This window comes from Cervus canadensis, chromosome 30 (assembly GCF_019320065.1).
Source record: "Cervus canadensis isolate Bull #8, Minnesota chromosome 30, ASM1932006v1, whole genome shotgun sequence".
NCBI classification, from domain to species: Eukaryota; Metazoa; Chordata; class Mammalia; order Artiodactyla; family Cervidae; genus Cervus; species Cervus canadensis.
The window spans coordinates 23,104,311-23,131,506 of NC_057415.1; the positions used below are offsets into that span (position 1 = coordinate 23,104,311).

Here is a 27,196-nt window from a genome sequence, read left to right on the forward strand (position 1 = left end):
AGCTTTAGTGTGTGGTCTTGCTGTTTTGCCTTTACAACTCCCTTCAGTAGGAGCCCAGACCAAAAGCTGAATCTAACTATGTTGATCCCGACGATGAGTTACAAGGCCATCAGTCTGTAGGGAATAATTTTCAACTGGTTGCCAAGGGAGAAAGAGAAAGAAAATCACTGACTTCATTCAAGCTCACATGTACATGTACTGCTGAGTTGCTCTATACAGTCATGTGTGCATGGATACACACATGTAAATGTGCATGTGCAAACACAGGGTCCAGCTGTCACACTCAAATATGCAAGCATACACATTCCCAGAGGCAACCTTATATATACTCATTCCCTACATATGCACACAGAGAGTAAAAGGACATATGCTTGGCACTTATGCATATATACAGAGGCAAGCTGATATACACTCATTACATATATACACATAGCAAATGGCATATGCTCAGTACATATGTGTACATACAGAATCAAGCTGACATACTTAAACATACACAGTGGTAAAAGAGAATTATTTAGCTCCATTTGACTCACTCTAATTCCTCCCTGTACTTAACTCTTTGCCTTACTTCTCTTTCATGAGTCTTAAGCCCAGTGGATGCTCTTCTCAAGTTTCCAGGCTCTTGTCCCTTCCCTTTGACCCACATGGCTAATTATCACAATTTCCCTTCTAGTAGCTGGGCTGCCCCTGCCAGTCACCCGGCTGCCCTCTTGCAGGGCTCTGTAGAAGCCAGCCAGATCAGATGAGCTCTTTAGACTGCCAACTTTAAGGGTGACCATAGGCTTTGGAGTCAGACAGACCTCAGTTTGAGTCCCAAGTCCTACTGTCCACTAGCTGTGTGACCTTGGGGAAATAATTTCTCCAAACCTCAGTTTTTTCATCTACAGAATGAGAATAATAAAAGCACCTTCCCCATTAGGATTTTGGGAGTGTTACATTAGATAATACATGTGGAGCTCTTAGCCTAGAATGTAAATGCAGTTAATGGCTACTGCCACTGATAATAGCTAACATTTATTTGCTTATTATGCCATTACTACCTCTACCCAATTATTTATTAAATATTTACAATGTACTAAACATTGTTCTAAGCACATTATCTATGCAAACCCATTTTATCCTTACCACAAGCCTATGAAGTAACTAAAAAATTTATTTCCGTGTTACAGATTATGAAACTGAGGCCCAGAAAATTGAAGTAACTTGCCCAAGGTCATTAAGCTTCCAAGCGGCAGAGTTAAGATGCAAAACCAGGCGGTTTGGTTTCAGAGCTTATACTCTTACTTACTATGCTATAACTCTTACTACAATTTATGGGTGACTGTCCGAGAAGCTATTTTTTTTGGTACAATCCTTTTATGAGTTAAACCTTTGGAGAAATGTTTGAATTGCAGCTGAAAATTTCCATTTGCTGAAAGATGAAGAAAATCTGCATTCTGTATTCAGAGCAATTCTGAGCAACTGAATGACAAGAAGACCTTCAGGACATACCCAGAGGTGGCTCCTCAGTCTCTTTACCCACTCAGAGGGACTGTTTGGGTGAGGCGCCTTTCAAATATACACAATTACAGTGGTGAAGCCTGTTCTCAAGGCAGAGTGACGCTACATCTGTGGATTCCCACAGCACTTTTGGTTCAAATATCTGTAACCCCGGCCTCCTTGGCTTCTGTCCATCTACAGAACTGAGGGCCATTAAGGCCGTGTGGGTAACAAGAATGGTACCTTCAACTGGAGTTGTAATTATGAGCAATGTAATCACAATAACCACTGCTTATGATGACAAGAAGCCCTAACAAAAGTCTCCTGATGCCTGGCAGGGGGCCCAGGATGGCCTGTGCATACCTTTGTACACCCTGCAGTATTAGTGGTGCCAATCTTTGTGCCAACTTTTATCAGGTGATGATGCTTCTCCACCTGCTCATGCTTGTGATGTGATGGGGCTTTGGAGTCAGAGGGGCCAGGTGACTCCAATGTCCTAGCTTTGTGGTTTAGGTAGGTTACTTAACCTCACGAGCCTCAGTTTCCTCATCTATAAAATGGAACCAATACCTACCAACAGGGTAGATGGGAAAATTAGTGACAAGTAATAGGAAGTGCCTGGAAGTACCTGGGATGTAGCAGGTCTTCAGAGAATTATAGTTACTATTGTTATGGCTCAATCCAACAATTATTCTCTTCCACCAATGATATTATATCATATAGGTCTCTGCACTAGACTATAAGTTCCATGAGAAGCAGCGACTTTGTTTCATTCACTACCGTTTCTCAGCATCTAGAACAGTGTGTAATTTATAGTAGGTGCTCAGTAAATATTTGTTGAAGTTTACAACCAGTTCATCTTGTTCTCTGTCCCCACTATGCTGGCTGGCATTCATATGAATTCACAGGCCCTTGTTCTGATTTTTCTTCTGCCTGAAACATTCCCCTCTTCACCTAGTTAACTCATCCTCCTGATCTAAGCACGAGTACAATTCTTTCAGAGAAACCTCTGACTTTCCTTTCCATAGCCTCTGTCAATACTGTTGCAATTTTACTTTTATTTGTATAACTGATTAATATTTGATTGTAAACTTCATAAGGAGAGGGACCTTATCAGTTGTACTCATCACTGTACGTTTTCAGGGACCAGGAGTAGACCTTCAGTATAAATTTGTTGAATGAATGAATGACTTCCATTGTTGTTGGTTTTGTTTTTGACTGTACTGTGCAGTTTGTGGGTTCTCATTTCCCCCACCAGAGATTGAACCTGGTCCACGGCGGTGATAGCCCGAAATTCTAACCACTAGGCCACTAGGGAACTCCCTACTCTTTTCATTTTTTAAAAACACTCCTCTGTCCAGGAAGTGGTGTCCAATTTCTCGAGCTGGGTCAGAGGTCAATCCCAGGCTTGTATTGGTGCTGCGCCATAAGTCTTTCCAGCGTTTTTGAACTGAATTCAAGTACTATGATTCTTTCTTACCAAGGCCAATTTGTCAGTCCCAGAGTTCTCATTACCGCTTATCGGGGCTTTATTATGCTGCTAGACCCTCTAGCAGGGGGTCTAGAAAAGTCAGAATTTTGGCTGGGTTGGGAGTGTGAAGTAGGATTTGCCATTTATTCCTCTTTCCCCCACCCCCCTATATTTCTATCTAGGGTTTATCATACCGAGTTGTAATGATTAATTTTTTAGATATATCACCCCCTTATCCCCTAGCAAGGCAGGACTATCTCTTGCTTCCAGAGGCTTGAAAGAATGCAATGAGATTTCTTGAAGGAATGCAATGTTTTCCATGAATGAAGTTTTATTGAGGACAAAAATCAACTAAAAGGAGAGGGCATTACCTCTGTTTCTTTTTTTCCCTAAAAACCTGAGTCAATAAGTCTCTTTTTGTTTAATTTGGGTTCCGTTTTCTGTGACTTGGAACTGAAAACATTCTGATAGAGCATAATCCATGGTGTTCAGGTATAGAATCTCTGACAGATCCTTGTTAAAAAATGTTTATTCCATAGTAACTCCTTCTTACCTCCCTAAGAAGAACAGACTTCTCTACCTCTTTGTCTCTGGGCTCAGCTATGAGACTTGTTTTAGCCAGTGGCATCATAGCAGACATGTACAAGAGGGGTGTGAAGTGTTTGCACAGTTGGTTATGCCCCTTGTACCTCTGCCACCTCCATAAAAACAGGTTCCCTCAGGTTCTGCCCCTTCAGCTGGGGCCCCAGAGTGCATATGCCTGGAGAAGATCAGAACTCAACCTGCACACAGGAGCCAAGCCCAGTTGAACCTGCAGTTTGGAGCCCAGCCAAGCTTATGGTCAACCCCCAGACCTATGAGAAATGAGTGTTTACTATGGTGAGTTGCTGCCATTTTGTAGTTGTTATGGAGCAATCACTGATTGATAGGCCAGGGGTTTCCAAACTGACAGTGTATGTGAATTACTTAGACGACTTTAAAGTAAATAAGGGATACTTGAGCTTCCCCCAGAATTCCTGGAGTCGTATTCAGAAATCTATATTCTTTTAAAACTTACTGGGTGATGTAAAAATATATATATATATATTTGACTGCTTTGGGTCTTAGTTGCGGCATGCAGTAAGCAGGCTGAGTTGCTCTGCAGCATATGGGATCCCAGTTCCAAGACCAGGGATTGAATCTGCACCCTCCCCACACCCCCCACCTTCAGTGGGTTTCTAACCACTGAACCACCAGGGAAGTTTCCTCTGGGTGGTTTTTATGTAGTGAGTTCCCCACTCTTTTGCTGTCTGAGTAGATCACCAAAGTTAAAGCATGTGATGGGGATTCTATTAGATGACCACTAAGACTTTTTTAACTTAAAAAATTTATTGGGGTATAGTTGATTTATGTGTTAGTTTCAAGTATATAACAGAGATTCAGAATTTTTATAGATTATATTTCATTTAAAGTTATTATAAAATGTTGGCTGTATTCCCTGTGCTGTTCAATATATCCTTGTAGCTTATTTATTTTATACATGGAAGTTTGTACCTCTTAAGATCTTTTTTCCTCTCTGAGACTGAATGATTGAAGTCAGAGGACTCCTGTTTCTGAAGTACAGTCCTTTTCAACTTGAAAACTTCTGAGAAATCTGTGTTAAATTTTTCTTACCTGATTTGGAGAAAGATGCAGAAATAAATGATCTGTGATTTCTGGCCATAGGGTTTTTGGTTTTATTTAAGGGTTGTCTCCTCGTAGTATTTCTTCCTGGACTATGGTTAGCAGTCAAATGAAAATTAAAAGCAGAAGACTGGCGTTTGGAGAGCCAAAACACATGGCAGGAAAAAATCACTGGGGAGGTCATGTTTAATGGAGAAGCTGTTGAAGGAATGGTCTGAGAAGGAGCCTTTAGCTGTGGCTTGGCAGTCAGGAACCTGAGATCACACCTAATGCAGAAGCTAGTTGAATTTCAGCTGTAATAACTGCCATGCCACAGCCCAGTTTAGGTTTGAGGCAATCTTAGTAAAATGTTTCAAATGTGAATTTATATAAAAAGCATGATGAAAATATAATTTAAAAGAAAATAGCTTTTTAAAGTTTTAACAAAAATTTTCATTGAAAAAAACTCAAAAAACACAGAAAAGTATAAAGGACAGGGGTCTTACTGATAAGCTTACTTTTTAGAGATAACCACTGCTAATATATCACTATATTCTTCTGATCTTTTTTCCTATGGCTATGTACACACACATGTCTATTTCATAAAAATAAGATTTTCTTACACATACTCACTGGTATCCTTTTTTCCATTTCAGTAAACACTAACCTAATCATCATTGCTAAAGCTGCATAATACTCCATTGCAAAAAGAGGTACCATACTTTAGTTCCCACAGATGGACATTTAGATGATATTTACTATTATAAAAAGGCTGTGATGGATATTCATATAGACATTTTGTGCTCTTGTCCAATTATTTCTTTAGGATACATTCCAATTCTTGGAATTGCTAGATTAAAGGATAAATGTTTTAAAGGTTTCTGATACACAGTTGAATTGCTCACCTCAAACATAAATTAATAAAGCAAGGTTTTGTCATTTCTTTTGGGCTTCCCCTGTGGCCCAGATGGGTAAAGAATCCGCCTGCAATTCCAGAGGCCAGAATTCAATCCCTGGGTTGGGAAGATCCTCTAGAGAAGGGAAGGGCGATCCACTCCAGTATTCTGGCCTGGAGAATTCCATGGACTGTATAGTCCATGGGGTAGCAAAGAGTTGGACACGACTGAGCAGCTTTCACTTTGTCATTTCTTCTATCTCTTTTAGTCATCAACAGGAAAAGAAAGCTTGTCGGTTTAATCTGCCTTTTACTACTGCTGGGTTTAAATATCTTTTTTATATTTATTGTCTGTATTTAAATAATGTGAATAAAACGTTAGCGCCCCATTTTTATTTTTTTTTACTCTATCAACCTTTTATTCCTAATTTATATTGTGTTGTCTCCTATTTACATTGAAGAAATTATCCCTAGTGTGGTTTTGCCCGTGGCAGCTTTCCACACATTAAAAAATTTTATGAGTCAAATTCATCAGTTTTTCAACGAGATTTATAAATTCCTTCTGAGGTGAGAGGCAGCATAACAGAATGAAAAAAGTAGAGGAATTTCAAACAGTTCAGTCCATCATTTTATTGCTGTGGCTGGGTCTCACTCATTTCGCAGTGTGGTAGGAAGAGCACTGGGTTGGGAGTCGGATCACTTTTCCTCTCTTGCTCTCAACTTCCTCCTCTGTAGAAGAGGGATGAGAGTGAAAACTCCTTTGTAGGGCCGTCAGAAAGAACTGGAGGGAATTTGTCCAGGTCGTGTGCATATGAAAATTCTATCCAAATATTAGCTATTCTTAGTGGGAGAGGGCAATACAGAATTCTAAAAACTATTTTAAATTCAGTTGGTGTTTGTGGGAATTGGGTAAGGGTGAGGATCCCGGTAATTCAGCCCTTTACCCCCATCTCTAAGAACGACAAAGCTGGAGTCAGAACGTGAGTTCTAATTCTGGGGTCCTGCCCGTCTTCCTCGTAGGTGACCTTGGACAAGTCACCTTCACTTCCCGCGGCTGTTTCTTCACCTAGGAAATAGCTATCTAATAGCCCACCTGCCCTTTTCCCGGCCAAACTGCTGGGCCAAGGAAACGCTTCAAACACGCTCACAAAAGGGCGGCAAAAACGTCTGTCAGGGTAACGCCTTCGGAGCCTGCTCGGCGCCCGCGGGCCCCGGGTGGCTGGACCGAAGGGCGGCCGCGCCCCCGAACCCCCGCCAGGGCTCCCGCCCCGCCGCAGGAACAATAGCTCCCCCGGAGGCGGCGCCGGCCGCGGGCGGGGGCGGAGCTGCGGGCGCGGGCGCTGGGGGTGTGCGCGGGGCGGGGTCGCAGCCACCCCTCCCGCCGGCGGCTCTGTCACGCGCCCCGCACCGGGCGGGCCGGGGTCTTTGTGACGCGGCGGCGACGGCCGCGGACACAAAGGGAAGGCGAGGAGTCGAGCGAGGGGCTGGGCCTGACCCTGCCCCGCGACCCCCGCCCGCCGCGCGCGCGCGCGCGCCCGCTCGTGCCCCGGCTTCGGTCTCCCCGCGCGGGCTCGCACGCTCGCGCGCACTCGCCCCGACCCTCCGACTCCGTCCCGAGCGCGGCTGGCCCGGGCCTGGCGGGCGCTGCGGGTGGAGCGGGGATGCTGAGGGGCCGCTCCCCGGCGCAGCGGCGCGGCTGCTAGGAGGCGCCGAGGCAGCGGCGGGGCTCCCGGCGCGCGGCTGGATGCCCCGGGCCTGCGGCTCCCTGCGCTTCCCGCCGTCCAGGGGCGCCAGCCATGGGCGCCGTGGCCGCTGAGGCGCCGCTCCGGCTGCCGGCCGCGCCCCCGCTCGCCTTCTGCTGCTACACGTCGGTGCTTCTGCTCTTCGCCTTCTCTCTGCCCGGGAGCCGCGCGTCCAACCAGCCCCCGGGTGGCGGCGGCGGCGGCGGGGACTGTCCCGGCGGCAAAGGCAAGAGCATCAACTGCTCAGGTAGGATCGGCCGGAGCGCGCCTCTGCCGCCCCTCCTTCCTTCGCCCCCGCGCCTCCTCCCGCCTGGTCCCCGCGACGCGGCCCGGCCAGGCCGGGGCGTGGGGGGTCCCGGGAGCCGGGCCGAGCGTGAGCGAGGGCTCCGGGCGGGGCGCGAGCGCGCGATGCGGGCTTGGGGACCCGCGTGGGGCCGGGGAGTGGCCGTGCGTGCGTCCGTGTGTGCCAAGTGGCTGGGCGCGGGCGGCCGGGCGTGTGCGGAGGGGAGGAGGCCGGGCCGGCAAGTGGGAGGCAGCCGGCCGGGGCTCCCGGTGTGGTCGTGGGTGTGCACGCGGGAGCGCATGTTTGTGTTGTGGAGGCTCAGGGGAGGGAAGGGGCGGCCCGAGGCAGGGCTTTTCTGTTGCTTGTGTGACGATGAGGGGCCAGGGGAGTGACCGTGCGCTGGGGAGGTTCCTTCTTGGGGGGCTCTGGGGTCTCTGAGGGGTCTTGTGGGGAAGGGGAGCGGCTGGCCCAGAGGTCGCAGATCGGCCATGGAGCGTGAACTGTGTGTGTGTCTTTTGGGTTGAGAGGTGGGCGCTCCGGGCTCGGAGTGACCCCGGGTCTGTGGATATGAGCGGGCAAGCCGTGGGGCCATGGAAGTGACCCTCTGTTGCGTGCGATGTGCTGGGTGAAGCCCGCGGCTCAGGGATGTGCCGGGGTATACATTGAGGAGGAAGGAAGGGGGTCCTGGTGTAAACCCCGTGTGTGTGGATTGAGGGAGGTTAGCTAGGGAATCATCATCCTGTGTAGGATGTGGGTAACAGAAAGAGGTAATTAGGTCTGTGCCTCTGTGTAGAAAGGTGTGCCCCGGCTTAAGGTGTGTGAAGAGCGAACCGGTTCTGAGGGAACGGTCCCGTGCGTGCGTTGGGCTGTTTTGCAGGAGGGCTTGGAGATTGGCAGCTACGGGAGCGAGGGAGTGACCTCTCCCCTCTCTCCAAGGCCGCCTGCCCCCCCACAGCTGTTGCAGACAAAGAGCTTGCTGGGGCCGTAATGGACGAGACTGGGGAGGAGGGGATCCTGGCAGTAAAGTTCCCTCTTCCTTTCACGACGGGTCCCAGAGGAGCCCTGGAGCAAGGAGAGGCTTCCAGGTCTCATTTAGGGGTGCCTAGGTCCTCCTGGAGCTGGCCTGGCAGATGCTGGAGATCATAAGCCACAGCCTGGCTAACTTGCCCTTCTATCAGTTCTCATTTTCCACTTGTGTTCTTTGAATCAAGGGTGGGAGAAGAGGCAGGGAGGTCGGGGGTGGGGCTGAAGAGAGAATGGACATCAGGTCACAGAGAATCCTTTGATTAGCCTGCCAGACAACCTTTGTACCCAAAGGGCTCTTGAAGGGGCATTGTTTCTGGGGGGAGTGGGGGAGCAAGGGAGCACAGATGTTTATACTACCCTAAATCAAGAAAACCTTTGGCCTGCTGTTTAGGTTTGAAGGTCTAAAATCTTTTAGTAATTTTCATAATGGCATATTTTATGATGGGGGAGGGGTTATGAGCACAGTAAACAATAGCATGTCCATTAAAAGCTTTTCCATCCGTGTAATAACTTTTACTTTATTTTTCTAATGTTAAGTGGAATATGGGATAATGCTTTAATACATAATCACACTTTAATGGTTAAGAATAAAAGTCATTAGTATGTTAGCATGCCCTTTTGTAACAAATATTGCCTATCAAACTTGTAAGTGATCACACCATGTCAAAATATTTTATGGGATAATGTGCTGTGGTTATTTGTTCTTGCTGAGCTAATTTGTCCTTAGCACAATAAAGTGTGTATTGATGGATGTTTTTTGGGTGTGCTTGCTAACTCTGGTGGATAGTAGAAGTTTTAAAAAAAAGACACAGAGGGCTGAAAACCCAGATGGTGTAGAAAAAAAGGAACAATTTGGGGATTGTGGCCCTTGCTAGGCAACTATATCATTTGGAGCAAGTTACTTAATTTTCTTAATTTCCTCTTTTATTAAAGGGATTTGGATTTAATAATATCTGAGCCTTATTTCAAGGGTATATTGATATTTTGATATGTATACAAATAAATTAAGCTTATTAAAGAAAATGTTTCTAATGCTGAGATATACTTGAATAACTCTGGGTCTAAAACTAAGAGTTTTAACTAAATGGTGTTTGTAGATTCTTGTTGTAATTGTTCCTAGGATGAAGATCTGGGAGTAATTCACATGGAAAATGGATTTTTTAGAGTTGATTAATTAGAGAGCTGTAGCACTGCAGTTTGGACATTTGTTGTTGCCGCCATTTGGTTCCTAGGTCTTGTCTGACTCTTTTGTGACCCCATGGACTGTAGCCTGCCAGGCTCCTCAGTCCATGGGATCTCCCAGGCAGGAATACTGGAGTGGGTTACCATTTCCTTCTCTATGGGATCTTCCTGACCCAGGGATCAAACCCGTGTCTCCTTCATTGGCTGGCTGATTTTTTTTTTTACCACTGATCCACTAGGGAAGTCCAGTTTGGACATTCTGTTCAGTTCAGTCACTCAGTCGTGTCTTGACTCTTTGCAACCCTATTTTTGGACTGCAGCACGCCAGACATCCCTGTCCATCACTAACTCCCAGAGTTTACTCAAACTCATGTCCATTGAGTTGGTGATGCCATACAACCATCTCATCCTCTGTTGTCCCCTTCTCCTCCAGTCTTCAGTCTTTGCCAGCATCAGGGTCTTTTCCTGATGTCAACTCTTCGCATGAGGTGGCCAAAGTGTTGGAGTTGCAGCCTCAGCATCAGTCCTTCCAATATTCAGGACTGATGATTGTGGGCTGGTTGGATCTCTTTGCAGTCTAAGGGACTCTTAAGAGTTTTCCCCAACACCACAATTCTAAAGCAACAGTTCTTTGACGCTCGGCTTTCTTTATAGTCCAATTCTCACATCCACATGTGACTACTGAAAAAACCAGAGCTTTGACTAGATGGACCTTTGTTGGCAAAGTAATGTCTCTGCTTTTTAATATGCTCTCTAGGTTGATCATAGCTTTTCTTCCAAGGAGCAAGCATTTTTTAATTTCATGGCTTCAGTCACCATCTGCAGTGTTTTTGGAACCCCCGAAAATAAAGTCTGTCACTGTTTCCAGTCAAACTACCGCACAATTGCACTCATCTCACATACTAGCAAAGTAATGCTCAAAATTTTTCAAGCCAGGCTTCAATAGTATGTGAACTGTGAACTTCCAGATGTTCAAGCTGGATTTAGAAAAGGCAGAGGAATCAGAGATCAAATTGCTGATATCCGTTGGATCATCGAAAAAGCAAGAGAGTTCCAGAAAAACATCTACATCTGCTTTATTCACTATGCCAAAGCCTTTGACTGTGTGGATTACAACAAACTGGAAAATTCTTAAAGAGATGTGAATACCAGACCACCTGACCCACCTCCTGAGAAATGTGTGTTGCAGATCAAGAAGCAACAGTTAGAACTGGACATGGAACAAAAGACTGGTTCCAAATGGGGAAAGGAATACGTCAAGGCTGTATATTGTCGCCCTGCTTATTTAACTTCTACGCAGACTACATCATGAGAAACGCTGGGCTGGTTGAAGCACAAGTTGGAATCAAGATTGCTGGGAGAAATGTCAATAACCTCAGATATGCAGATGACACCACCCTTATGGCAGAAAGTGAAGAGGAACTAAAGAGCCTCTTGATGAAAGTGAAAGAGGAAAGTGAAAATGTTGGTTTAAAGCTCAACATTCAGAAAACTAAGATCATGGGATCCGGTCCCATCACTTCATGGGAAATAGATGGGGAAGCAGTGGAAACAGTGGCAGACTTTATTTTTGGGGGGGCCCCAAAAATCACCACAGATGGTGACTGCAGCCATGAAACTAAAAGATGCTTGTTCCTTAGAAGAAAAGTTATGACCAACCTAGACAGCATGCTAAAAAGCAGAGACATTACTTTGCCAACAAAGGTCCGTCCAGTCAAAGCTATGGTTTTTCCAGTAGTTATGTATGATGTGAGAGTTGGACTATAAAGAAAGCTGAGTGCTGAAGGATTGATGCTTTTGAACTGTGGTGTTGGAGAAGACTCTTGAGAGTGCCTCGGACAGCAAGGAGATCCAACCAGTCCATCCTAAAGGAGATCTATCCTGAATTTCATTGGAAGGCCTGATGCTGAAGCTGCAACTCCAATATTTTGGCCACCTGATGTGAAGAAGGGGCTCATTTGAAAAGACCCTGATGCTGACAAAGATTGAAGGTGGGAGGAGAATGGGACAACAGAGGATGAGATGGTTGTATGGCATCACTTACTCAAGGGACATGAGTTTGAGTAAACTCCCGGAGTTGGTGATGGACAGGGAGGCTCTCATGCTGCAGTCCATGGGATTGCAAAGAGTTGGACATGACTGAGCGACTGAACTGAACTGTTTCCACTGTTTCCCCATCTATTTGCCATGAAGTGATGGAACCACATGCCATGATCTTAGTTTTCTGAATATTGAGCTTTAAGCCAACCTTTTAACTCTCCTTTTCCACTTTCATCAAGAGGCTCTTTGGTTCTTCTTTGCTTTCTGCCATAAGGGTGGTGTCACCTGCATATCTGAGGTTATCGATATTTCTCCCAGCAATCTTGATTCCAGCTTGTGCTTCATCCAGTGCAGCATTTCTCATGATGTATGCATCTATTAATGCAGTGTGAGATTGTGCATTGATTTTTTTTTTTAGTAGCTTTTATTACCTAGGCATTTCCCACATAAACTGGTTTACTTCTTTACATGTTTGAGTTTTAAAATCTAAATACTGGCCTTGACTGCCTGTTAATTTTCATTTTGGGTTTTTGACCATTGTTTCAACCTATTCTGACCTTTCTGAAAACTGATTCTGTCAGGCTATGTGACTTGGCTCACTCACAGTCCTGTGGCCCTTGTAAATGTAAGGAGAAAGTCTGCGGCTTCATTAAATTAATAATAGTTGCTTAGATCATGGAAAAGTATCGAATTCTGTGATATTTTACTGTAGACTTCTTTCCAAATTGGTAGATATTGATACATTAATCAGCCGGATGTTCAACCAGCTATGTATCTTCCTGGTTGTATATAACAGATTTTTGAGCTTCTGCTGTTCAACATTTTCCCAATTTGTTCACCAGTGTATCATTAAAAGATTCTGTCAGATTGTCTTGTTAGAATCAGTATATATATATCTGTACCATCCCTTTTCCATTTTTAGTAGTCATATCAAAAAGCAAATGTCCTGTAGTCTGCCTTAATTGAGAGACCATGGTGGCTTTTTCTTTTCATTGTGTTAAAAAACTTATTGACCCATTCTAGAGCTTTTCAGTGGATATGTGGCAGCTTTACCTATGGATGTTTTTTCTGAGTTTGGTTTTTCTTTTTTGAAAACTGAGAATGCATTCTTTCCTTTCTGGTCTTCTGGCATCTTGTCAAGATAGCTTAGATAATCAGTAGTCAGATCTTAAAAGTTTTTTTTCAGCATTATGGAATGTGATTTGTTTGGATCAGAAGCAGATTCCTTTGAACTAGCTCTCTATTCCATTACTGTCTGCTTTCCTTGCCGCTTCCCTTAGATGTTAGCTCCGTTTTATCAGGGTCTGCCTTCCCAGTTTTTGAAGGTCATGTTCTTTGGTGAAGATTACTGAAGCACGAAGAAAGTGAAAGGGTCTGCATGTCCCTGTCACCTCTTGATGTTACATCTTTCCTAAGCAATGAGCCCTTTGTTTATCTCTTCTTGTTCAGAACAACCCCCCCCCCTTTTTTTTTTAAAGTTGTTCTCTTGTCTAAGCTTTCTACTCATTCTAGACTTTATACTTATTGATTGTTATCTTGTTTGTGCTTGCTATTTTTGATAATTTTTACTTATTTTTATTTTTGGCCGCACTGGGTCTTGCTTGCTGCGCGGGCTTTTCTCTCGTTGCGGTGAGCTGTGGCTACTCACTGGTTGTGGCCTCTTACTGTGCTGACTTCTCTTGTTGCAGAGCACAGGCGCTGAGGTGTGCAGGCTTCAGTAGTTGCAGCTTGTGGGTTCAGTAGTTGCAGCTTCCTGGCTCTAGCACCGATTCAATAGTTGTGGCGCGCGGGCTTACTTGCTCCACAGCGTGTGGGATCTTCCCGGATCAGGAATTGAACCTGTGTTTCCTGTGTTAGCAGGCAGATTCTTTACCACTGAGCCACCAGGGAAGCCCTGTACTTATTATTTTAAAAAAATCTACCTTACCAGAGAGGTTTCATGTTCATGCAAAGAGAAAAATGTTTGGAAATACATGATTTATGTGAAGAAAAATTAACCTTGAGCCCAGGAGACCAGGTGACCTTAGCCATGCTGCTTTTTTTTTATTTGTAATGTGAAGATAATGATAGCAGTCCTTTTTGGCTCTAGGGTGTTAGAGAAGAACAAATGAGGCTAAACATGTGAGACATTGCTATTTTAGGGAATGGGGTTAAAGAGAAAGAAAAACGTTTAAAGAGATCAGCAAGCTGCATTGGTGAGAGATGTAAGGTGGAGAATTTGAAGTAGGTTTTTAAAATGTCACAGAAATTAGAAGTGGATTCTCTGGATTGTGGTGTGGTTAAGAATGATATAAATGGATGATATAAACTTCATATTAAGAGAAGTTTCTCATTGAGAAATTAAGGAAACAGTCCCATTTACCATCACATCAAAAATAATAAAAATACCTAGGAATAAATCTACCTAAGGAGACAAAAGACCTGTATTCCAAAACTCTAAGATGCTAATGAAAGAAATTGAACATGGCACAAACAGAGGGAAAGATAGTGTTCTTGGATTGGAAGAATCAATGTTGTTAAAATGACCATACTACCCAAGGCAATCTGCTGTCAAATTACCAATGGTATTTTTCACAAAAATGGAACAAAAATTTAAAAAGTCTGTATGGAAGGACTTCCCTCGTGGTCCAGTGGTTGGGAATCTGCTTGCCAATGCATGGGACACATGTTTAATCCCTGGTCTGGGAACTGAAATCCCAGGTCCCTCGGGGCAGCTGAGCCCCTTGCACCTTAGACCCTGTGCTCCACAACAGGAGAAGCCACTGCTGTGAGTAGCTTGTGCTCGCCCCAACTAGAGCAAGCCTGAGCACAGCGGTGAAGAGCCTGGAGGTTATAAGGACAACCCAGCGCAGCCAAAAATAAATAAATAAATAAACACATAAATAAATAGGTGTTTAAAAAAATCTGTATGGAAACATAAAAAACCCCCAATAGCCAAAACAATGTTGAGAAACTGCGGGGGGTGGAGAAAACCAGCTCCCTGACTTTAGACTGTATTACAAAGCTACAGTAATCAAAACTGTATGCTGCTGGTGCAAAAACGGACATAGAGATACATGGAATAGGATAGAAAGCCCCGAAATAAACCCACACACTTACGGTCAAATAATCTAGGACAAAGGAGGCGAGAATATGCAGTGGAGAAGAGACAGTCATCTTCAGTAAGTGGTGCTGGGGAAACGGGACAGCTACATAGAAAAGAATGAAACTAGAGGGAATGTCCTGGTTTGTCCGGTGGTTAGGACTTGGCGCTTTAACTGCCAGGTCCTGGGTTTGATCCCTAGTCAGGGAACTAAGATCCTGCAAGATGATCTGCAGTGCTGCAAAAAAATAAATAAAAGAATGAAATTAGAACATTCTCTAATGACCATATACAAATTAAAAATGGATTAAAGACCTAAATGTAAGAGCAGATACTTTGATACTTACAGAGGAAAACATCAGCAGAACACTCTTTGACGTAAATTGCAGCAGTGTTTTTTTGGATCCATCTCCTAGAGTAATGGAAATAAAAGCAAAAATAAACAAATAGGAACTAAGTGCCTTGTTAGTGGCAATTCAGGATTTTGGGGAGTAAAAAGTGAGTTTTTTTGTAATTGGTATATTATTTTGATCAGGACACTTCTAAATCCCTGGTATGTAATATGTGAGTGTTGAACCTTGATTGAGTACCTGCTTAGTATGATCTAATATACTAGATATTAAAGGAAATAGATTAGAGGTCATCCCTGCCTTCACAGGCCTTATATTCCAACAGAAGTCGTTGGTTAACCTCTTAAAAATATATGCAGGAAATGTTTAGTACATCTGGGCTTTCTCCCCCTTTCCCCTACTCCCTCAATAATAAGCATTTATTGAACACTGACAGCAATGGAGTTTTTTAAAGGTGTACAGTTAACGTGATTTTAAGTATAGTTACAAAGTCATACAACCATCACCACTATCTAATTCCAGAACATTTCATTCCCCCCAAATCCTGTACTTATTAACAGTGATTTCATATTCTTCTTCACCTGCCCTCCCCCAGTCCTTAACAACTACTAATCTTTCTGACCTTATGGATCTGCCTGTTTTGAACATTGCATATAAAGGGAATCATATAGTATGTGGCCTTTTGTGATAGACTTCTTTCACTTAGCATGATTTTTTCAGGAGTCATCCATGTATCAGAACTTTATTCCTTTTTATGGCTGAGTAATACTCCGTAGTATGGATATATGTGGCACCTTTTTGCCTTTCCGTTAGCTAATGGACAGTGGGCTGTTTCCACATTTTGGCTGTTATGAATAATGCTGCTGTGAACATACATATGCAAGTGTTTTTTTGTGGACCTGTGTTTTCAATTCTCGTTTAACGTTTTGAGAAACTTGCAAACTGTTTCCCAAAGCAGCTGCAACCATTGGTAGATTTTCGTCAACAATATACAAGGGTTCCAATTTCTCCACATCCTCTCCAACACTTGTTACTATCTTTTTGATTATAGTTGTTCTAGTTGGAGTCCTAGTTGAAGTTGTGGATCAGTGAGGTTTTGATTTGTGTTTCCCTAATGACATCGAGCACATTTTTATGTGCTTAACGGCCATTTAGGTATTTTGTTTGGAGGGATGTCTCTTCAGATCCTTTGTTGGGCTTGATTTTAACCTTCTGTATTAAACATTCCCTTAGTGAACCATATTATCCAAATCATACAGCATACAGATGCTCCAGTGGTCATTTTGCTCTGGTTTGTCTGTGTATCGTTTGATTTCTCTGCTTACCAAGAATCAGTTGTATTTGTTGTCAAGTTTATTTATACCAGTGGTATAATAAATATTACTCAATTAATAGGCACAGACGATACAGCAGTGAACAAAACAGACAAATAAATATTAATAAATATTCAAATAGATGAAATGTGAATGCAAAAAGCAGCTGTTTTTATGAATTGCTTTGGAAAGACTTGATAAAGACATGAAGCTGAAAGAATTGCCTTTCAGTGAATTAAATTGTGGTCAGTTCAACCAAAACAGATTGGGGAAGCCTTAAAAACCTGGGAGGATTCTACTCCTAGAAAACTTTGCAGATGTTTTTTAAGTCTTGTTCTGCTGTGAAAGGGAGGAGAATGGACATTGTAGATAATGGATTATGATTGTGGTTTTTCCAAGGAAGTGGGGAGTTGCATTTGGCAAACCCATACTCAAAGAAAAGGTCTTGATGCTATGATATATGGGGAAATGAATGTCTATTTATACGTTTGAAGTTTAAAATGGTTGTATATGTATATGCCATTTAAAAAATGATTCCTTGGTCTACCTGACTTTTATGGTTAATTGATCAGTGAAGGTTTCCACTATATGAGGTGTGCCCTAAGGAAGATATTGATACAGTATTAAGGGAATGAATAATTCCTATTTCTGGGAATCAAAAAATAATTCCTGTTTTCCCGAATAAGTGGCTCTTGAACTGGGCTTTACGGGCAGAGTAGAATGTCAGCCTGAAACACCAGCTACACTTTTGCCTGAGGCCTTTGTTGTTGACATTCCTTTTGCTTGGAACCTTCTTGTCCCAGTTATTTATCCCTTAGTGCCTTCTCATCTTCAACCTCACTTTCAAAATGATGCCTTAAAATTGCAACCTTTTCTACCTCCCACCCCTTCTTTGCCTTCTCATACCTGAATCCTCCTTTGTGCTTTTTTTCCTGTCTCCTAAGCACCTTTTTCTCTGAGACCTAATATGAAAAATTGTGTCAATCGCTCCGTTGTGTCCCACTCTTTGTGTGACCCCCGTGGATTGTAGCCCACTAGGCTCCTCTCTTCATGGAATTCTCCAGGCAAGAATACTGGCTTGTGTAGCCATTCCCTTCTCTAGGGGATCTTCCCAACCCAGGGATAGAACCCAGGTCTCCTGCATTGCAGGCAGATTCTTTACTGTCTGAGCCATGAGGGAAGCCTGTGACCTATTATACATGTTAGTCTCTGACGACTCTGTGTAGATCCATGAGGGCAGGGATTTTTGTGTTTTTTTTTTGGTTCACCACTGCATCACCTGTGCCTCGAACTATGTCTGACACAAAATTAGGTGCCCATCCTATATTTATTTGTGGAGTAAATGACTGAATGAACGTAGAACCTGAGGAGAGTTGGAAAGAGTGTTCGCTAGGCCTTTGGAATGGCACTGGAATCCAGCTACGAATATGGGGAAGTGAGGGGACTATTTGGGGATACTGGGCTGTGGGGATGAAGGCAGGAGATGAGTCTGACACAGTTGCCACTGTATTAGAGGAAGGCCTTCAAGGCTGAACTGAAGGTTTGACACTTGCTCTGAAGAGAAAGGAAAGCTTTTAAAGGATTTGAGTGACATTGTGGTTTTAGAAAACAAAGTCTGGAATTGAAAGAGGAGAAGAGTCAGGGGGCGTGGTGAAAGATGACAGTGGAAATGGGGAGAACTCAGAGGATTTGTTTGGCTGCTCTTTATTTTTAGAAATTGCATTGGTTGTTAACCATTGAAGATCTTGAGGTGTCACTTAAAAATCTGGATTTTGGTCTGCTTTTTCTAAACTTATCAGGGCTTCCCTAGTGGCTCAGTTGGTAAAGAATCAACCTGGAATGCAGGAGATCCTGGTTCGATTCCTGCGTCAGGAAGCTCCGCTGGAGAAGGGATAGGCTACCCTCTCCAGTATTCTTGGGCTTCCTTTGTGGCTCAACTGGTAAAGAATCTGTGTGCAATGCAGGAGACCTGGGTTCAATCCCTGGGTTGGGAAGATCCCCTGGAGAAGGGAAAGACTACCTACTCCAGTATTCTGGCCTGGAGAGTTCATGGACTGTATAGTCCATGGGGTCACAAAGAGTCCTGACACAACTGAGCAGCTTTCACTTTCACTTTTTGAACTTGGAGGTATTGATAACATTAGGCTCTTTCCACGTGGCAAAAATTCTCCAGAGTTGTCTAATGGGGCATCAGCTCTTCAGCTTGTTAGGCCCGACCCAGCCATTTTCACTGATCTTTTTCTCCGTTAGCTTCTAGATCACCTCCTATAGGAGGCAGGATGAATTGTGATGCTCTTGATATGGGGTGGAGAACCTGTTTGGAGGAGTGTCAAGTTAGTGTGTAATCCTTCCTTCATTGCTGTTGCTCACAACCACCAAGTTGAATGTAAATCCTTTTTTCTGCAGTTTCCGGCCTTTCCAATCTGATCCCCTCTCCTGCCCGTAACTCCTTGCAACTTCTGCTTTATTCTTTCCTTTCCCTTCTTAAATCTTGCCTTGAATCCACCTCCTACCTCTTCTATTTGAAAGCTACCCTACTGTCATCTCTGACTGTTTACCAATTTCCTTGAAGTGTTCTCTAATGATATTTTTATCGTATTTAGTTTTCCTTTATCAATTTTATATCTTAGTTTTAGCACTTCCTCTTTTTTAGCTTTCCCTTTTTTTCCTCTTCTAAATTCTTGAGGAAGAAACAAAACTTTGTTTCTATTTCCTTAAGACCACAGGCTTTTATGATAAACGTCCTCTCATCCTTGTTGTATAGTTTAGGAATTTAGATGTTACTGATAGATTGTTTTGTGGTTTTGCATTGTAGCCTAGGAATGTGATCTGTAATTTTAGGTTTCCAGGTAAGAACTAGGTGGGGAATTCCCTGGTGGTCCAGTGTTAGGAGTCCATGCTTTCGGTGCTGAGAGCATGGCGTCAGTCCCTGAGAGCAAGGTCTGAGAGCAGGGTCTCGCAAGCAGCACAGCAAGGCCAAAACAACCAACCAGCCAAACTAGAAATTAGGTGTGTCTCTGCATTCTAGTGTGAGAACACGTTTTGTGAATGATACTTATACTTCAGAAAAGAAAGTGTTATTTCCTTAGCTTCTTAGTCCCCTGTTATGTAGCTGTTAATTTTGGTTAAAGTTTAAAACATTTTCTGAATTTCAAACTTAGAAGTAAATTGTAGTAGTATACCCAGATATTCCAATTAAGGTTTCACCACATTAGGTGTATCACCGTCTCTTTCTATATATAAATCCGTCTATATGTGTATATTTCTATCTACTTACCTTTGTATCTGTATTTTATCTGCACTGTGTGTGCCGTGCCTAGCCACTCAGTCATGTCCGACTCTTTGCAACCCCATGGACTGTAGCCCGCCAGGCTCCTCTGTCCAAGGGGGTTCTCCAGACAAGAATACTGAAGTGGGTTATCATGCCCTCCTCCAGGGGATCTTCTCAACCCAGGGATCGAACCCAGGTTGCCCTCATTGCAAGCGGATTCTTTACCATCTGAGCCACAAGGGAAGCCTGATATTTTATCTGTGGCTATCTAAATCTTTCTTTTCTGAACCTGACTCTGCCAAGTTGGCCCCTACCAAAGGAAATGGTTTAATTTATGCTTTATATCAGTTTTATTTTAATACTTTATGTTGTCATCTATTTTGAATGAAACATTGAAGCCTCCAATTATAATAAAAGTTTATTTTTGTATCATTTTTGTATATTTTTGTTATGCTATTTGGGACTTATACATTGAATAGCTTTTGTTTAATTTTTTTTGTCGTAATTTTTATTTTTGTGTAAGGTAGATTTAAAGAATCTCCTGAACTCATAATATTGCCTATTCGGTTTTGGATTTGTGTTTGTCTTTTAAGTGTTGGGATTCATTTCACAGTGTAGATATAGACCATTCTGCTTTCATAGCCCATTTACATTAAGTGAAGTAATTACGATATTTGCGATGCCCTCTAGTATTGTGATTATCTTCTAAGATGTAAAATCCGGTTGTTTTTAGTATAGCTGCAAAGTTGTGCAGCCGTCACCATGGTCAATTTTGGAACATTTTTGTCCTTTCCAAAGAAACCTCATGTTCTTTACCAATCACTCCTCAAACGCCTCTCCCACAGCCCTAAGTTTAGTTTAGTTGCTCAGTCGTGTCCACTCTTTGCGACCCCATGGAGTGTAGATTACCAGGCTCCTCCATCCATGGGATTTTCCAGGCAAGAGTACTGGAATGGGTTGCCATTTCCTTTTCCAGAGGATCTTCCCGACCCAGGGATCAAACCCAGGTCTCTCACATTGTAGACAGACCCTTTACCGTCTGAGCCACCAGGAAGCCCACTAATCTGTCTTTTGCTGTAGATTTAACAGTTTTGGACATTGCACATAAGTGGAATCATACAATATGTGGTGTTTTGTGATTGGCTTCTTTCACTTAGCATACTGTTTTCAAGATTCATCCATGTTGTGGCATGGATCAGAATGTCATTGATTTTTATGACCAAATACTATTCCATTGTATGGATAATACCATGTTTTGTTTATCCATTCATCAGCTGATGGACATTTGACTTGTTTCCACTTTCTAGCTATTACGAATAATGCTGCTATAAACATTCATGTACAAGCTTTCCTGTGGACAGATGTTTTCAATTTTCTTGGGTATATACCTAGGAGCATTAATAGAATTACTGGGTCACATGGTAAGTCTATGCTTAATATTTTGAGGAACTGCCAAGCTGTTTTCCAAAGTGCTGCATCATTTTACATTTTCAGCAGCAATGTCTGAGGATTCCAATTTCTCCACATTCTGACCAACACTTGTCATTGTCTTTATTATAACCAACCATTTTTTAAGTTCATATATATTATCCCTCATTTCCTTATGCATGTGATTTCCTTCAGTTTAGTTCAGTTGCTCAGTTGTGTCCGACTCTTTGTGACCCCATGGACTGCAGCATGCCAGGCCTCCATGTCCACTGCCAACTCCTGGAGTTTACTCAAACTCATGTCCCTTGAGTCGGTGATGCCATCCAACCATCTCGTCCTCTGTCGTCCCCTTCTCCTCCTGCCTTCAATCTTTCCCAGCATCAGGGTCTTTTCAAATGAGTCAGTGCTTTGCATCAGGTGGCCAAAGTATTGGAGTTTCAGCTTCAGCCTCAGTCCTTCCAAAAAATATTCAGGACTTATTACCTTCAGGATGGACTGGCTGGATCTCCTTGCAGTCCAAGGGACTCTCAAGAGTCTTCTCCAACACCACAGTTCAAAAGCATCAATTCTTTGGCATTCAGATTTCTTTATAGTCCAACTCTCACATCCATACATGACTACTGGAAAAACCATAGCTTTGACTAGACAGACCTTTGATGGCAAAGTAGCGTCTCTGCTTTTTAATATGCTGTCTAGGTTGGTCATAACTTTTCTTCCAAGGAGTAAGTGTCTTTTAATTTCATGGCTGCAGTCACCATCTGTGGTGATTTTGGAGCCCCCCCCCGCCCCCCAAAATAAAGTCTGCCACTGTTTCCACTGTTTCCCCATCTATTTGTCATGAAGTGATGGGACCAGATGCCATGATCTTAGTTTTCTGAATGTTGAGTTTTAAGCCAACTTTTTCACTCTCCTTTTTCACTTTCATCAAGAGGCTCTTTAGTTCTTTGCTTTCTGCCATAAGGGTGGTATCATCTGCATATCTGAGGTTATTGATATTTCTCCCAGCAATCTTGATTCCAGCGTGTGCTTTATCCAGCCCAGCGTTTCTCATGATGTAGTCTGCATAGAAGTTAAATAAGCAGCGTGACAGTATACAGCCTTGACATACTCCTTTCCCTATTTGGAACCAGTCTTTTGTTCCATGTCCAGTTCTAACTGTTGCTTCTTGATCTGCATACAGATTTCCCAGGAGGCGGGTCAGGTGGTCTGGTATTCCCATCTCTTTCAGAATTTTCCAGCGTTTGTTGTAATCCACACAGTCAAAGGCTTTGGCATAGTCAATAAAGCAGAAGTATATATTTTTCTGGAACTCTCTTACTTTAGTGATGATCCAAGGGATGCTGGCAATTTGATCTCTGGTTCCTCTGCCTTTTCTAAAACCAGCGTGAACATCTGGAAGTTCACAGTTCATGTACTATTGAAGCCTGGCTTTGAGAATTTTGAGCATTACTTTACTAGCATGTGAGATGAGTGCAGCTGTGCAGTTGTTTGAACATTCTTTGGCATTGCCTTTCTTTGGGATTGGAATGAAAACTGACCTTTTCCAGTCCTGTGGCTACTGCTGAGTTTTCCAAATTTGCTGACATATTGAGTTCAGCACTTTCACAGCATCATCTTTTAGGATTTGAAATGCTCAACTGGAATTCCATCACCTACACTAGTTTTGTTCATAGTCATGCTTCCTGAGGCCCACTTGACTTCACATTCCAGGATATGTGGCTTTAGGTGAGTGATCACACCATTGTGATTATCTGGGTCGTGAAGATCTTTTTGTATAGTTATGTGTATTCTTGCCAGCTCTTCTTAATATCTTCTGCTTCCGTTAGGTCCATACCATTTGTGTCCTTTATTGAGCCCATCTTTGCATGAAATGTTCCCTTGGTATCTCTAATTTTCTTGAAGAGATCTCTAGACTTTCTTTAGTAGCATGTAAATTTCAGTTTTTATAAAAGCAGGTTTGGGAGATAACACCAACCCATTTACCTTCCCCTGCTCTCCCTCCCCTTTTTCTTGCATTGTTAGAAACATTGTTTTAACAGAACTGTTTTCATTATTCCTACTATTAGTTCCGTTATTAGCTTCTCTCATGGGAGAACTGAAACATTTAGCGGTTGGCATACTACTCTTCTTGCACACAGTGAAATTCTATGTTTAATTCTTAAAACTCTCCCACTATTTGCTTTTACTTTATTAGATGATTTACTGTTAATCTTTTGGTACTCTTTGAATCTATTCCTTTTTTACAAGTGTCATGTATTTTTCATGGCTCAGTAGTTTCATCATTTTTTGATAAGTCATTTCAGGTTCTAAAGTTCTTAACATATTCTTCTGCCTTCAGAAACTTTGGCAGGTATTACGTTCTCAACCATGACTCCATTCCTCCCATTTTTTTTGTGCAAATATTCTCTGAGTCTTTTCCATGATTAAAAAAAGGAAAAGGAAAAAACCCCACACCTTTTTTTCTTTATTATAAAAGTAGTATTTGTTTGATGGAAGAAATTTGAGGAATATGATAAAAAGTACAGAGACATCTGTGATGATTGTCATTCTCCTCTTAATGTATCTTGTTAATGTTTGTGCTGAAATTATTTCATTTATGCCAAAAAAGTTTGAACTTTTTTCTTTTTTTTAAAAAAATATTTATTTTTATTTGGCTGCATAGGCTCTTAGTTGTGGCATGTGGGGTCTAGTTCCCTGACCAGGGATCGAACTCTGGCCCCCTGTATTGGGAGTGCAGTCTTAGCCACTGGACCACCAGGGAATCCCCTGAACTTTTTTCTTGATGTTAATGTTTGCTTTGGCATATTCTGTTTAACCGGGAGCCACTACTGTTCACAGATCAGATCTTTTGGAATTTTAAATTCAGCTTATTTTTTTGTCAGCTTTTGTATAATATTATTTTACAAGTGAATCTAAACTGATGATATTTCTGTTTCAGTTCTGTTGTTCATGGCCTTGTTGTATATTTAGCTTCTCTATTGTTCACATGTCAGCTCAGTCTTTATTATTTTTTTTCATAGATTTTTTTTCTCTCTAAAGTGGTTTGAGATGTTTCTTAGGCTGTGCGATTATATTTACTATTGTTTCCTTCAAGTTCAGACCATAAGTGCTTCCTGAGTTAGTGAAAGTCACTCAGTCGTGTCTGACTCTTTGCGACCCCATGGACTATACAGTCCATGGAATTCTCCAGGCCTGAATACTGGAGTGGGTAGTGTTTCCCTTCTCCAGGGGATCTTCACAACCCAGGGGTCGAACCCAGGCCTCCCACGTAGCAGGCGGATTCTTTACCAGCTGAGCCACAAGGAAAGCCCGAGAATACAGGAGTGGGTAGCTTATCCCTTCTTCAGCGGATCTTCCTGACCCAGGAATTGATCCGGGGTCTCCTGCATTGCAGGTGGATTCTTGACCAACTGAGCTATGAGGGAAGCAAGTGCTTCCTAATTACCATTTAATTAAACTTAGTTTTTTAAAAAAGATTATTCACTGTTTTATAAAATGGGGTTTAAGGTTGGGGTTGTGTCAAAGTTTTGGTTTCGATGGTTTTCCCCAATGGGGAAAAGTATCCTTGATAGTTTCCAGTGGTCTTTTGTAAAGATGTCTTTTAATCTTTTTTATCCTGCGAGGGATTATTATACCCATTTTTACTCTAGGGAACTGGGGTTTCTCAGATTTAGTGCCTGGCCAATTTCGTGTAGTTACTTAATCGAATAGTTAAAAACTCCACATCTGGAACTCTTTCTGTTAATAATAATGTCCAGAGTTTGTGAAGTCCTTTTAAAATAGTTAACATCAGGCTCTTCAGTGATAACTTGCAGGTTCTTTTGTAGGTTTTTGTCTTTGTGGGTGACATCTGGGTTCTGGCTACCTCCCATTCCATTTGGTATTGCAGACACTAAGGAATAGTGGTTAGAAATAGAACTAGAAATGGGAATTACCTGGTGGTCCAGTAGTTAAGACTCAGTGCTTTTACTGCTTTGGGCCCAGGTTTGATCTCTCATAGTGAAACTAAAATCCCAGAAGCTATGCGGAGTAACAACAACAACAAAAGGAAATAGAAATAGAAGGGTGTTTTCTTGTGTTTAGATTTATTTGTTGATATTTCAAAATTTTTGATGTAGGAAATATACTGAATATACTTTCAAAAGTTAAAAATACTTACATAAACATGTATGCATTGCAAAATATAAATTACATTATAACTATATGGTTTTACTATATGGAAAATACAGTACTATATGGAAAATACAGAACAAGTTTACATGTAATTCTACTATTAATTATATAGTTTTATAACCTTCTTTTTGCACTACACAATGGATCTCAGTCCTTCCATATCAGTATATGTATTTCTGTCACATACTTTCATGACTGCATAGTATTTCATCAATAATTTATGTAATTAATTCCCAACAGGTGGACACTTAGGTTGTTTTCCACTTTGCTATTATATAAAAAAGCTGACGTTATCAGTCTTGCAGGTACACTTTAGTATGTTTTGTCTTCTGTCCCTATCATAATTTCCTAATAATAGAGTTGTGGGGTTAAGACATATAGACAGTTTAAATTTCCATATATATTGCTACATTTTCCTATGAGAGGTTCTGCCAGTTTATACTCTTAAAGCTGGTTTGAATGCTCATTTCCCCCATCTTCACCAGAGCCTGGTGTTAATAAAAAAACCAGCAAACACTTAACATAGCACTTCCGATGTGTCATGCACTGCTGAGTGCTTTTCCCGTCTTTATTTAATCCTCCATCAGCTTTATGATTTGGGTGCTGTTATTGTCCCCATTTTGCAGATGAGGGAATGGAGGCTCAGAGTGGTAAATTACTAAGGTGTTATGTACCTGATAAGTGACAGAGGTAAGATGCTGATCTAGGAGGTCTGATTCCAGGGTCTGCCTGTTAAACAGCAAATTATATTGCTTGTTCATCTTTTTAAAAATTTAGGTGACATGATTATTTTATCTGATTTTTGAAGTTTTTTATTCTTTATTGAGCTATAATCCACATAGCATAAAGGTCAGCATTTTAAAGTATACAACTCAGTGGTTTTTAATATATTTAGTGTGTTATGCAACCATCACTACTACTTACAATATAATTGCAAAGTGTTTCCATCGCTCCCAAAAGAATTTCCATACCTGTTAACAGCCCCAATACTCCTCTGTCCTTGTCCCCTGGCAGCTGTATGGAGGCTTCAGTTTGTGGATCTGTGAGAGGGAAGCACCCAGGTTTGCCAAGCTAGTCAAAAACAGGAGTAAGGGAGAGAGTGTCCAAATTTGAGATCTTTGGTAGGGCTAGAAAGACCCTGGGTACCATTAATACCCAGCTTGAGATCTAGGTATTTCTTTCTTATCCTGGAATAGGTTGTCCTCTCCTTCACCTTGCCTGAAGCATCCTGACATACAGGCCTTTAGAACTGAAATAGGCAGCAGGGAATGACTGTAGGTGTTTGATTGGAGGACTGACATGATCAGAATGGCGTTTAACAAAGGGTGGTTTGGCAGTTGTGTGCAGAATGGGATGAAAAACATCGGAGTCAGATAAATTGTGTGGCACATGTGAATTTCTTTCGTTTTATATAGCATAGAGATCTTTTTTTTTTTTTTCTTTTTTTTTTTTAAAAATATGGAACGCTTCACGAATTTGCGTGTCATCCTTGCGCAGGTATATAGCATAGAGATCTTTTAGTTATCTCTTCTGTGAATGCTGTTTAATATTAATGTAAACTGCTTTTGGTTTTATATCATGAAATATTGAGCAGTTTTTTTCCCCCCAATATGTTTATAGCAGAAGATAACTAATGTAATATCGTTAATTTAGTAAACAAGTTGAGGAGAATTTAATTACTAGTTCATCTCACTTGCTGAGACTGAAGTCAACATTTACTAGATAGATCTGTTGTTTCAGTAATGACTTGTGTCATTACAGGTATCTCTAAGGTTGGTCTGGGAAAGGAAAGGAAGTGAATCTTTGTTGTATACCTT

The 27,196-nt window shown here is 42.1% G+C and overlaps 1 protein-coding gene across 1 annotated transcript in view; it reads left to right on the plus strand.

Annotated features, from left to right (window-relative positions):
* The first annotated feature begins 6,909 nt into the window (after nt 1-6,909).
* TMEFF1 (transmembrane protein with EGF like and two follistatin like domains 1) overlaps nt 6,910-27,196 on the plus strand; it is a 92,905-nt gene continuing 72,618 nt past the window's right edge. Inside the window, exon 1 of the mRNA XM_043453198.1 lies at nt 6,910-7,478. Within this exon, the coding sequence (XP_043309133.1) occupies nt 7,286-7,478 (193 nt within the window). The 5' untranslated portion in view covers nt 6,910-7,285. The remainder of the gene's footprint in view (nt 7,479-27,196) is intronic.